The 14,272-nt window shown below is 39.0% G+C and overlaps 1 protein-coding gene across 1 annotated transcript; it reads right to left on the reverse strand.

Annotated features, from left to right (window-relative positions):
• Window positions 1–1,596: 1,596 nt before the first annotated feature.
• On the reverse strand, window positions 1,597–4,233 carry LOC148394950 (mRNA decay activator protein ZFP36). The gene is made up of 2 exons (XM_088381515.1): window positions 4,081–4,233; window positions 1,597–3,756 (listed from the first exon to the last, which is right to left on the reverse strand). Exons 1-2 carry the CDS (start codon window positions 4,111–4,113, stop codon window positions 2,500–2,502), a joined length of 1,290 nt encoding a protein of 429 aa, XP_088237641.1. The 5' UTR covers window positions 4,114–4,233; the 3' UTR covers window positions 1,597–2,499.
• Window positions 4,234–14,272: the final 10,039 nt, after the last annotated feature.

A 14,272-nucleotide genomic window follows, 5' to 3' on the forward strand; every position in this document is an offset into this window, starting at 1 on the left:
CTTATGAAAAGTACAGGCGACCTTGAACAAACTGAGATGAACCCTGATGAAAAATCAATATGTCAAAAGTGTATATAATACATTATAAATGACTGCTGAGCTAAACATTGCTTCTTGTGCGAACACAGTTTGGTGAACTTTAACCATTCTACTTGCTGTTACAATCTACAGCTCTAAGTGAACGCTCTTACAAACACTCAGGCGCTGATCCATTCTTTCAGCCTTTACTGTTTACACATTGTGGACTACACATTGTTGATTGTCATGGTAACACATCCTGCCTTCATTACAAAGAGGAACTGGGTTTACTTTTGGTCAAGACAACACATACTAGCAACCATAGCCCAGGTCCACAGGTTTGATTCTGGGTGTTCTTACATTGGAGTTAAGCTGTGGTATTATCACATACATCAGAAAGATGATTGATGAGACTCTCCAATTCTAGCTAAAAGTAATGGTCACAACTCCCATAATACCATTGTACTTTACTAAGGCAGAACGCTTTCATGCAGTAGGCAGGGTACATCCAGCCAAGTAGTGTGTTTATCAAATTCCTAAACACATGGAACCAGACCATTGCCCTGGCATGAAAATGACAATGTGCCTGTTTTTATGCCGAGCGCAGTTACCAAATTGTCAAATGAGTATGGGCACAAGATGTAGGACTGGCATAAACATGATATTATGCCTGTTTTTATAAAATGTAGCACAAAGAGTCGAATGCTTTGACAATATCTAACTGGGGTTTTTGCTTTGGAGATGGTTTGCTCAATACAAGGCCAAACTGGGAGTTTTTAAGCGGAAATTTCAACACAGGATTGTCATGAAATTTCAACACCAAACCTAGAGACGTGATTGATTTTGCTGACAATTGCAATACAGATCAGACAGAAGCAGTGATTCATATGGTTGAAAAGCAAGCAAAGCAAATAACACTGCTGATTTTAGGAGAAGTGAAATGTTTTAAAACAAAATTCTAAAGTCTTATGCCCCATTTCTATTGTATTGTACCAGCAAATCTGTAGCAGCTCTGTTACATAAAAACTGAATGTCACTATTCACAGGAAGAAGGTCCAGTGAAGAATTGTGCCGTGTAAAAGACACATTACAGTAATTTCAGATGATTCTGTTTAACCCTCAGTATAATAAACAGTTAGCATTAACATCAACAAATACTTTTGGAAATTATATGATGTTCTATTTAATTGATGTACACAATAGGTATTTTAGTCACACATGTGGAACTATTTATGCCCATTATGCCTAAAACATCCCATTAGTCTCTCATAATGTAAATGGACTGTTCTATCAGTCAACTTTATACGAGTCAGAGACGACATTTCCTATATTCAGCTGTAATCTTATACTGTATGCTTGTAACATTGAGAACCCCCGTCCCCCTTTCAGCCAAAATCAGCTAGTTAGCAATTTTCATTTCCCTGCGTACTAGTTTTTATTCGTTTAGTAAGAACAAACAAACTGAAATATCTATGTGCAAGATAAAATGCAAATTAAAATGAATGTGTGTATTATATGTGTTTTATCTCACATATTGTTTGCAAGAACAACCAAAGACAAAAACAGAACACAAACCCGTTTTCTTATTCAGAAATTTATTTAGACACTTTTGGACGATTAAAAATATAAGATTCTTTTTTTTTTAACTCCCTTTTATCACATTGGTAATTCACAGACCTTGGAATAATTCTTCATAAATAAAGTACAAAATACATATTTTTATGTAAACAGCAATAAATATCATAATAAATATATTACTTTAAGTTAAACAATGCGAGGCAACCAATAACCAAAAGAATACTGTGTTCAAGTCCCTGAACCAGGCTGTCAATCAAACAGGGGACCGTAAAAGGGGGTGTACAGGAGGGTGACATGAAGAAACCATCAAAGATTACAAAATGGTAAAGTGGGTCATGTATTTACATTTGACATATAATTTTCTGTTGCACACTTTGATCTTGCATCCGCTTGCACCCCTGGTCTCAGAAATAAGCGATGGTTACACGCACACAATCTCACAGGCCCACACACGCACACGCACAAAGTAGAGTGAAGAGTGAAGCTTTGGTTGAATGCTACCGGGAGACGATATTCTCCCTCTTAAATTTGCTGTAAAGTGCTTGTCACAGATAAAATGGCATCAATTAAACACATGAGGTCTTTCTCATGAAGGCCACGGAATCAAACATACTGTTCTTGGCACTGCGGAGCACTGGCTTGTTAGGCAGGGAGAATATTTAAGGCACGATACCATTGATTGTCTCAACCGATGAGCCATTTTGATCACTACAAGTGTAAATTTGCAAACCAGCCAAATTGCTGGTATGGTCAAAATCTATAGACGACCAAATAAGAAAGTCTCATTTGCTACACTGATCGTGACAATTTGTCCAAGAGAAGTTCAGATTGGACAAATTGACTTGTCCTAATCAGTTCTGGTTCCGAAGAAAGACTAGACACAGTTTTCTTCTGTTATTTCCCTTAGTCGGACAAGGACAGGCGTTCAAAGACAGTGAGCCTCTTGGTGGCTGAGGCATCAAAGATGGGAGACTCAGACCCGCTGGAACCTCCACTGCTGCTGCTGTAGCTGTCTTCCAGGGAGTCCTCAGAGGAGAAGCGCTGCAGACTAGCGTGCTTCATCGATCCACCGAGGTTGGAAGCTACAAATAAAGCATTGCTGTCCTGCTGGTTTCCATCTGTCGCCTTGGTAAAGCCTCTGCCGCTGTTGCTGTGCAAAACAGAGAAGTCGTTCCCGTGGCCACACATGCAGCGCGAGGCTTTTGGCTCCACTATGAGAGGAATGTTGTGGATGTCACCAGAGCTGGCGCGGGTTTGATGGTTGCCAAAGTGGAATGTTGGTACTTCCCGCGTGAGGGAGTCACCAAACACTGGGGACATGAGATCTGGTGGAGGTGGAGACACTGAGGCAGCCCTGCTGAAGCCTAGGTTTGGATCAGTAAAGGACATTGGGAATGAAGGCGGCGGGGAGGTCCGTGACGAGCCCAGGAACCCTGCAAAGCTCACACTCTGGCGGAGTTGGTGGCGTGGATTCTGACCATTGGTTGTGTTGGGAGTTGGTTGGCGCGTAGTCTGGAATTTGCCAGATGATAGTTGGCCTTCACTGATTTTTTCCTCGTGGATAAAGTGGCAGCGAGATCCATATGGGCAGTAGCCAAAGTTGTAGAAGGTTCTGCAGTGCTCTGTCTTGTACTTTGGGTGGCGGTACATTCCACGCAGCTCTGCTTCACCGTGGGCAAATTGGCACTTGTTGCCATATTTACAGCTGCCTGTCTCCTGGAAGCCACGGCAGAGCTCAGTCTTGTAACGGTTGGAGGATAGCATGGGTGGCACCTGGGCAGGTAGGTTGGATGCTGGAGGGAAGCCTGGTGGAGGAGCCACAGCTGTGACCGGTCCTGAAGGGAAAGCTTCCAGGTTCTTGAATTGTCCAAAGGAAGAGAGTAGGGAGATGCTGGACTCAGTTAGGCTCATGGAGCGTCCTTGCAGAGCGGATGCTTTAGTTTGGACACTGGGGGCCTGGCTCCAGATGTTTGATGACCAAAGCGAGCTGCCGCTGTCATCGTCAGTGATATGCTCAGTGCTGAAACTGAGATTGGCGGAGAGAGGTGGGGAGGGCGGCGCGAAGAATGAGGTGGATCGGTTCAGTCGACCCTGTCCTGGGACTTTGAGCTGAGACGGTCTTGGGAGCAAGGCATCATCAAGCGCCAGGTTCAAAAGGTTCTGTTGCAGATGGATTGATTTGTTAAAAACAGGAAATAAAGCTCAAGGCATACTTTCTTTCAGCAATGGTTGCTCTTTGCTCTTTTCTAGAGTGTACAGATTTCAGATACGAAAGGAACACCAAAAGTACCGACTGAACATTCTTAGTCTTTAACTTTAAGATATGACTGTAAGACATAACTCAAACACACCCTAAATTGCTCAGTTGGTTAGTTAACTGAAACAAAATGTCATATCACTAGCTTGGTAATACAACAGCCACCTTCCCAAGGCCAAAATGACAGAAGATAATTCAAAATAGTAATCTGGAAACAAGCAACTCACCTTTGTCAAAATATTGTCATGCATTTCAGACATGCTGTACCCTTTAGGCCGGGAGAGTTAACTCAGATCCTCTGTTCACTGTTTGATACCTGTGTCCAGAGCCAAGTATGCTGAGGTCCACTGGTGTGCTGCACTTTTTATGACTGACTTAGAAACTCCTCCCCAAATTGGGAGGAGTTTCCGCTGCTATGTTCCCGGATGTCCCTCCCTCCACCTCAAGTTTCATGTGAGGTCAGGGTTGGGCGTTTTTACAAAAGAGACAGAACATATACACGTATATATGTGCGCGCAAACACACACACACACACACACGCACACACACACACACACACACACACACACACACACACACACACACACACACACACACACACACACACACACACGCACACGCACACACGTGCGAGATAACTGTAGCTGCGTGAACTGTGTCAGTTTTGTGGTTGTTTGAAATAAAATCCCTTCTAGCCTGCTGTCCAATGGGAGCGTATTTGTTTTTCCAATGAATGTGCACTATCTCTCCCTATTCTGTATGGCAATCCCTACAAATTATAAGAGGTTCTCCCGAGAGTGCGATAAGACGATTCAACCATGTGAATTTTTTCACCATCTTAAGCACCCAGATGTGAAAAAGCAAATAAAACTAAGCAGCATTTGCTTTTTGCCATTTTGAACTTTCAGTAAGTCAAAACAACTTTCATTGCAAAAGCCCTGACAGAGAAGCGTAATGATACATTTGAGCATGTTTTTTTCATGACTAATCATAGGGTACCAGGAAGTGTCATAAATCATTGTGTGTAGGTGACCACTTACTGTATAGTTTCTGAGTGTTCTTACCCACTCAGCTGAAAAAGTTGAATCTTACGAGAATAGATTGGTTAATATTTCCCCCCCAAATTTCAGTTTCTGTTACGATTACCGCACATCATGAATATTTCAACAGAATGAGTCCAGGAGGTATGCAAACACACCTATTGATTTGCAGATGTTTAAAGCATTTGGTAAAAAAAAAAAAAAAAAAAAAAAGCCAGAGAAGAAAAACTTTGGCTTCTTTATTGTTCACACTGAACCACAATGAGGACATTTTTGAGGGTATTTTGGTTGAGGATTTGCATCCCATTTAACTTCATGGGCCAAGTGGAAATAAACCTGTGGTCTGTTTTCTTTGACTGTTTAGAAAAAACTGAAAAAAAAAAAGAATAAAAAAAACAAACAAACACCCCTCAAGCTGAAGATCTTTACCAGAAGATTATTGTTATCATGGTGAGTGGGTTTCTTTGCTATGTGTATGCTTTTTAATTGCCAGTTTCAAAGCAGAGACAACTACCAAAGATATTTTTCTGTAGCTTCTCAGATCATTTTTGGGAAGTGACAGCAGTTCCCTCAGTAGACAATTCTACTTCTAAACTATGTTTGTGGTTTTTCTCTTATCTGATCATTTTGTAAATGGTTACCGCATACACATAATGTACTATGTTCATCATTTCCAGAATTAGCTCAGTAACCCTACAACAACAAACAACATATTTATTCAGTTGCAGTTACAGTAAGCAGCCATACTTCCAGAACAGTCTCATTTAAATGAACCTTTTGGTAGATTAGTCATCCAAGGTCAGCAAAAAAAGAATCAAGTGTGATTGGTGCGCAATTAAAGATAGTTTTGAAAGAGTTTTTTCGCTTCATCATTTTTTTAAAAAATGTTAAAAATGACAAACAGTAACTCACAAATTTGAACGAAGCCACAAATACAACTGCTTAAGTTGTGATTCTTTCTGAAGCAGTTATTTATTTTGAGGCAAATTTGTGAATTGCCATAATCACTAATTTAACATTTTACCACGTAATTTTTCGGATTTGAGATTATGCAGTACTAAATTGTATGAGGTCCTTTCTCTATACGTTTTAAACAAGTGTTTGCTTGTAACTCATTGGTCTTTTTTGCAGTCCTATGGACAGACGGGCATACTGACAGAGGCCAGACAGGCCCCTCATGTCTACCAATTTAGAACTGTCGCAAGATATAAATAGCATGGCAAAATCTCAACCTTACAGCATTGGACTCTCTGTAACTGTAGTATGATGCTGGGTGTGGAACCAAATGAACACAAGTCGGGAAGTTTGTGGTGAAGCGGCGCGTATGTTTGTAGTATGTCATGTGTATTTCTGTGCCCATGCGTGTTAGTGGTTACCTCGCCCTACTTGTTTCTGTTATGCAATGTGCGTCAGTTACACCCAAACAGGGAGGGGCCGACACACATGCATGGGCGCATGCACGCGCACACATAGGTACTTACCTATCTGTTGCCAGATAGTTGAATACTTTCCTAGATGAGTAAGCAATTTTAATTCCAGAATTTCCACAAACCACATAAGGTAAACTTAATGCACCATTCCAATTAGAAGAAGATGGTGGTGATTGAATGGCTCCGTGATTTATGACTGTGGACATGGACATCAGGGACCTTTTGGACCCAGTTTATCATAACTTTATCAACCCATTTGGGTTACTTAAGTCTTAAGAGTCATTTATAGCACAATTCAAGAAGACAATATGGAGTCAATAAATAAAAGTATTAAGTATAATTGTTTTTAATTTACTTTACAAAAAATAAAAGGTAGTGATTACTGTTTTTTTGCTCATGATATTTCCAAACATCATCCTCTCATTGTTATTTTCCTTTTTCATATATGTGTTGTCCTCTTTCTCAACGTGCAAGTACTCTAGCAGTGATTATCACCCTGTTACGTATTTCCTTAGAAAGAAATGAGTCTCATATTTTCATCATCCTTCTGAAGTCCAGGCTAAAGAAGTGTTTAGATGTCAAAACGAAATCCCAAAGGCCAACTCATCCTGGAGTTAGTCACTGTGTTGTGTTAGTCACTTGTGATGACTGTAAAGTGATGTCAACAACAACAATGGTAAAATAGTCCAGAGACAGAAATATAGTTGGATGAAGACAAAGATTATGGTCGTGACTAAAAATAATCATAATCTCAACAACAGTATTTACAACCCCCCCCAACTTTTTTTAACGTTTCAAATACACAACCCTTCTATGACCTGCCTTTCCCCCTTCCCAACCGAGATTTACTGTTTGACTGCTCTAATAAGTGATTGTTTGCAAATATTTAACCATGCCCATTGAAACATTACTATGGAGACTTGTCAAACATTGCAACATTATGCTCGTAAGCAGGCACAGTTCCAACAGTTTCTTAGCAACAGCTCTGTGAGAAGAGCATGGCTGCTCGAGAAATGTGGCAACTTTTTGTTCCCCGTATAAAAAAACAACTCTACAGAATGGTGAGAAAGAAGAATAGTAAGATGAAATATTGTATTGTGCTCATGTACACGCTAATACTTTATCATAGCTTTACTAATGTCTCTGGCACAGAATTTGATAGAGACTGGTAATCGAAAGGAAAACTGCACCACAAAAAACACCAAGAGAACACAGCTTCAGAATTATGGACACTTATTGTCTTTCAAAATCAAGCTTTTAGCTGTTTTTTTCTGCATTAGGTCTTCCAATTTGAAGCAATTTACAAAAAAGTATTTTGTGATTAGTAGAATGGAATCTCAATAGTCACAATCTGCAATAATTTGGATTTCAACCAACATTTTCTGGAAAAATTAGTTTGGCGAAACCTACAGGTCCTTATAGGCTTATCTTTACAAATATATTAATATATAATACATATATATATCATACAACTATAATTATTATTGCAATTGCTGTCTTCTTTGCCAGGAACGTAAATGTGTTTGATAAATAGCTTCATGTTTTTATTATCATCCAAAATATTTAGCGTCATCACCTGCCCTCTGGCATGTCTAAGAATGACTCTTCAGCATTTTTGATGTTCAAGAAAACACAAAGAAAACAAAACAGATCTTTTTGTTTGTTAGCTCTTTCTTTTCATTCCCTGAAAGTCACGTTGACCCAGTTTCGATGGATGAGTAATTGGACCCAACCCTTCCTGTGATTCTTCTTGTTGATCTGACTCTGTAATTATGCCCCATTTGCATTATATTTGTCATTCATCCACTGATTCTGTGTAATATTTTGAATACACAAATGGGATACATTCTGGACTGGTTTCTAGTCAATCTCAGGTTTGTGGTGTTGTATCTGGGTTTGTGTGGGCTTTCCCCAGGAATGACTTTGAGACAGACATGAGGGCACTGTGTTGCCAGTCAACACTCAAATATTATAACTATTATAGGATAAGTATTATTGCGTAAACTACAAAATCCTTGAGAATAAAATCACATATTATTGCTGGTGACTTGTTTTGAAGATGTCACATGAAGCTGGGACCTGAAACAGAAATACACAGATTAGAGGTGCAGCCTGTGGCAAAGATCAGCATGATGCTAGACGAGTTCAACTGGTTTCTTCAGATTCCAAAAGTCCAAAACAGGCGTGAGTCAAGATAATACTCACAAACAACCCTTTGAATGTGTGTCTAAATTTTTGGCCATTTTTTTATTTTTAACCACACACCCATCTTTGTTCACCAGGTGTTCACAGCTGTAAAGATTTATTGCAGCAAAGAATTTAAAGTTACTTTTCAGTTTGTATGAGAGTCCTAATTGGGTTCATAATAGTTATGGAAGTTTCATCATAGTGAGTTTCAGAGGGGGGCACTTACCAAAATGTTGCCAGTTCATCCACCGTTCTTCGTCCACGACATGGGCACCCTTCCTCCATCGCTACTTCGTCCTTATTCATATTATGGTCGTCCCTCGGCCCATTTGTCAAGTTCAAGTTCAAGTTCAAGTTTACTTTATTGTCAAAAATCCTATGTAACAGGGTTACCACAGAAGTTTGAAATTGCGTTTGACCAGTCTCCAATGTGCAGTTTAACTAAAAAAAAATTAAATAAGACATTGACATAAATCTCTTTCTTACTCACACACACATACATTCCTTATTGTTTTCAAAGTGCTTCCATTCCTTGGTCTGTTGTCAATCCGTTTATCCAAGGCCACGATGTCAACAAGTAAATCCCGCAGATTGGCTGACAATCTGTGACATTAAAGTTTTACTTAAAAAAACATCGTAGACAATGACACAGAAACTTTTGAATGACTGCACTTGAAAGAGTGTCCACATATAATTTTCGTCCTTGGTAAATTGGAGATTTCTTCAAGTGAATTCTGAAAAATGTGTTGCAGCTAATACACGTGAGAGATATTTTTAAACGTTTCTTTTCTAAATGACCTTTGCTTTAAATGTACCAGGTGATCTCACCTGCAATCACAATGCCATGTCGTAAATCGGTTTTAACAATAGAGAGATTCTGAATGGAACTGACACTTTTGGTCTGGGTGGAAGATGTTCTTTTTCGTTGACTGATGATGTTTCTCTTGTGTAAGACATAATTATCTGAATTGTGTTGCAAGATCTGCTCTGTGATTTTGCAACAGCTGTCACATTAAAGTACAATATGTACCCTTTCTAAGTAAAGTATTTGTTCCCTTTACTCTTATGAATTTGCTAGGCAACGTTGGCACCAGGAATTCGACTTAATAAAAAAAGCAGTAGTAATAAAACTTACTTGAAACGACTTGATGGAAGCAAAGCAAAACAAACTGTAAATAGCTAAATAATTCTGACAGTAATGAAGGGCATTAATCTGGTACTCTAAATCTGCTTTAAATTCCCGATTAGTAGTCATATATTTAAATCAAATGCATTGTTATTATTGTTCTAGTTATGCCGTATCAGCGTGTGTGCGTACAATGCACTTCAGGTGCTTGCTTAGTTCAAGGACAACACTGAGTCAGTAGATTTCTACAACTCCCATTGCTCATGACTCATGGAGGTGATTTCCCACTTTGTTCTATGGCTTCATTCCAAATTTCATCCAGAGTTCAGGGAACACTAAGATCTTTGTTTTTGTTGTGCTTGTTATGTTTTTGGACATCCATTTATGGTGCTTGTATGACATAATTGGAAGTGGAAATCACACTGACTATAAAAAAGTTGCCATTTGGCTTCATTATGTTCTAATAAAATGTTTGTTTTAGGGCCATAGCGACAATGTGGTGAAAAAAAATAGAAATAGTTCTCGAAGAAAAGTTCTCTAGGGGAAAAAAGTACTAGATGATGACTAAATGGAAAAAAAGGCCTGCTCTGGCATGTTGCATACGGTTGGACTGCCAGGAATGACTCTGGATTAGGAAATCTTTGGCCAGAAGTACAGGGAGGGTATAACAAAAAACTGGAATCGTGTTCTCTTTTATTACAAAACTTCCACATTGAGCAACATCACTGCTAGGAGATCCAAATGATATTTCCCAACAAAGCCAGTTTTTGTTTTCCTTACGTTGTTTACTCGTGTCACCTCCTGACTTAATGTATGCACTTGAGTTCTGTTTTCTCCTTCCCGCTCTCAAGCCCATGCTCACTTCCTTCAAACAAGGAAATGGGGCCAAGCGGCACTGAGCCGGCCGGGAGAAGGAGGGGGGAGGGACAGATGGGAAACCGCAGTTGAAAAATGAAACAAAATGTCCTGAACTTCAAGCAGGAACAACTTCTAGGAAATGCTCGCCACATTTTAGAGTACTCGTAAAGTACAGAATACCCTGTTTGTTTTGTCGAATGCAATGAAAAAAACGGCAACTACTGTATGTTGACCATCATTTTTACAAATATGTCATATTTGAAAGCTTAATTTGCTTTTAGTATGATAATGGGGCTGTGGCCAGGAAAATAACCTTTTACCCAAACACCCTTGGCTGGATTCCCTAGACTGGCATAGTAATATTGGCTCAGGCTCCACACATACTATTCACAGCTATGGTGTCTCAGAGCAAGATACCTAATGCTGCTTTCCACTAAAATTAGAAGTTCTAAACTCTAAGGACACAGATGTCATGAATGTCAAATGTAAATTATATTTGTTTTCCTACACATTCTGAGTGTGAATCTATTTGGGAAAAGAAAAAAGTGACCAAAAACAAGATAGGTTTGCTGTAAGCATAACTATTATTTTACAGAAAATCACACTCTCATCCTTGATAGCACTGCTTATCAGGCAATTTTTTGTGTGGACTTTCAATTCCACACAGTTTTCCTGAATTCATCCCACATTGTTGATTTCTACGTCATTATATTACTATTTAAAGGGGAAGAAGTCACGTCAAAAATGATCTAATATAGGTGCTATGTGCCCCTATGAATCTAAACACTGCTTAACATTCTGTTGTGAGATATGAATTAAGTATGAGGGCAATCAATTTGCCACTTGCTATTATAATAGTGATTAGATTCCCCCCTAATGATTTATTTTATTAATCCTTCATGACTTTTGGAATTTAAAGACCACGTGATTACCGGTAAATTTGCGCAATGTTTCTCTATGTTATGGAAATGATGAACTTTCCTTATTGTGATGCCCTCAAAGATATGACTCAGTGGTGATGTAATGGCTGTGACAAGAATCTGGTTAATATTTACAATAGGTAAGCAATAAATATATGCCTGGGCTTGTTGAAAATAATTTAATGTTGCATCAGAATTCTTTAGAACTATAACATGAATAACGCTGTATCATCGTCATGTCAAGCATCCTAATTTCCTCTTCCTCCATCCTATGGAGATTACCAATAGTAAGTATGATTTTTCTTACCTACTTTTAACTCATTTGGGCCGGTTCACTTCCCCTTGGAACGTATCCTCCTTACACTTTCACTCTAAACGTATGCATTTTGTGTACACGGCAAATATGACATCATAATATGTCTATACCAAGCAACGCATATAACCTCTGGATTCTCAGAAGATTTACACACCAGTTATAGCTTCAAAAATTCAAAATTAACAAGCTTTGCACTAAATCATAACACAATATACAAGCAGGAGGAAATGTATTACAACTCGCCATATACTCAGTGTCATTTGGTTGCTATAAATAAATAGACTACCAACTCAAGGTTTACTTGGGGGCAAAACGAGAGACAATGGCGCTCTTCTGTCCTCATTCAATGCTTCAACTGTCCTCCACTCTCACATACACTTTGTATTTCCCACTACGCCACTATTGACATACACAAGTACACTCGCATGCACTCACGCACACACTGTCTACAGCCACTCACTCCTCACATATGAAAGACTCTGAAACTGAATGTGTAAAGATGTAATGGGAAAAGTAGTGCGCAAGTGTGTGTCTGTGTGTGTGTGTGTGTGTGTGTGTGTGTGTGTGTGTGTAAAACACAAAATCATGTTCAAATCACAGTTTTAGGCCTCATTTAAATAGATGAAACATAATGTGCCTTAAATAAATTATTTATTTATCCAGGCAATGCAAATGAGAACAGATTCCCCTTTACAATGCTGGCGTGGCTGCAGACAGCAGAGTAAATAAGCCAATACGCATAAATGCACAACAAACTACAATGTGATCTACATACATGTAAATTACAAAAACAAAACATACTACTTATACAACTATGACTACTACTACTAGTACTACTACTACTACTACTACTACTACTACTAATACTAACACCACTACTACGACTACTACCACTACTACTACTAATGATAATAATATGAATGCCCCCCTAAAGAAAAAATAACCTAGTTCCACCAGTGCTTCCTGTCTGAAATGAATTTACAAGGTGTGGCCCTTTATTACTCAAACCCAAAAAGGTGATGTCATCAGCAGGTGAAACCGGTTTCACAAAACATCCAGGAAGGGTTTGTTTTGATATGAAACAGTTCAAAAAATATAACTTCATTATCTGCACAATTGAGACAATCATATTTTAGTACTAAGATACAATGAGACGCTAACTGGTGATAAAGAGAACTTTGAGTGGAAGGATTGTTGGCGAGCTGTGAATACAGTGGTCGGAGAGACCACATTTTATATTGAGCTATGAGTCATAGAGGTGTTTATATGACACACGGACCTGTGCTATCGGACTATACACAAACACACCGGCAGGGTTGGTGAGTCAGTGAGGAATGCATGCTATGTGGGTACAAGGAGGGCTGAGGGTATGGCATGAAAAAAAGCAGCTGGGACTCTTCATGCTGAGGCTTGACAAACTCAAAGGAATGTGCTATTGCTTCGTCCCGTCAGTACCATGTCAATCTTGAACAAGTCAGGACCCAATTCAAAGCGTTTTCTTCTTTTCAATAGCACTGTGCACACAATTTGCAGTTTCTTGTCTGTGACAATGTTCAGATGTGTCTATACATAGGTACAGAATGGTTTGTATTACTTCTGCTATTACACATAATAGGTAAGAATTAATTTTCTGAGGAAGAGATGAACCCCCGGTGCCTGTACACAAGTCGGGCAAACAGCTCATAACAATTTATTATAAAAAATGTGAGAATATTTTTTGACTTTGAAGGCCAAATGTAGGTGATGATTGACTGCAACAAACACATAATGTGGGTCTGAGTTAAGAAACCATGACCCAGTTACACTCATGAACAGTATAACAACAACAGCATGTGACTTCACTCACGTATATGTTGAAAATCTGACGACATGAAAAGTGTAAAAATGCACAGACTGCATTGGTAAAGTTTCCTTTTCATCTGGTGATTGTAAAAACGGAGAGTTAAAAAAATGTCAGTGCTCTCCAACTTTTTAAGACAAAAATAATTTACACTGCTCTTTACATAATCTTGATGAATTGTTACTACCCAATTTGATCTTAATCTATCGATGGCATTGATAAACAGCTAAAAACAACTTAGGACCGTGTATAAGTTACCACCCCTATTGGACACTATGCAAACTTGCAGCCTATGCTATGAAGGATTTCTGAAAAAAAAACATACAAAATATTGCCATTGTTACCAGTATGTGACAGATGAAGGGAATAATGTATTACCTGGCCCACTTCTTTATTTGTTTTTACCTCTCAAGGCAATTCATATACTGTACGTGACAGGTGCCATGGACGTGGTGCTTTATAGACCTCTGGAACTCAGTTCGTGACGTGCGAGATTTGACTTTTGCTTATCTGTATCACAAAGCTATCAGTTAAGATCGTATTTCGGTTTGAAGGTAGTCCGAAAGAAAACACCCCACACCCGTCGTCCCCTTTTTTTTTTTGTGTTACTACCACAGTACATTTCCCCCTCCTGTTGTGATGAGAGTATCTGCACTGTGTGTGCTGTGTCAAACCGCAGTGACTCACACTCACATGATGAGG

This window comes from Syngnathus floridae, chromosome 7 (assembly GCF_059516105.1).
Source record: "Syngnathus floridae isolate MCC-2025c chromosome 7, RoL_Sflo_1.0, whole genome shotgun sequence".
Lineage (NCBI taxonomy): Eukaryota > Metazoa > Chordata > Actinopteri > Syngnathiformes > Syngnathidae > Syngnathus > Syngnathus floridae.

What these genes read in the sequence shown, in the direction of transcription:
- LOC148394950 (XM_088381515.1), bottom strand. Translation starts at nt 4,113, where the DNA reads ATGTCTGAAATGCATGACAATATTTTGACAAAG. An exon ending in ATGACAATATTTTGACAAAG is followed by an intron (nt 3,757 to 4,080) that starts GTGAGTTGCTTG and finishes CATCTGCAACAG; the next exon opens with AACCTTTTGAACCTGGCGCT.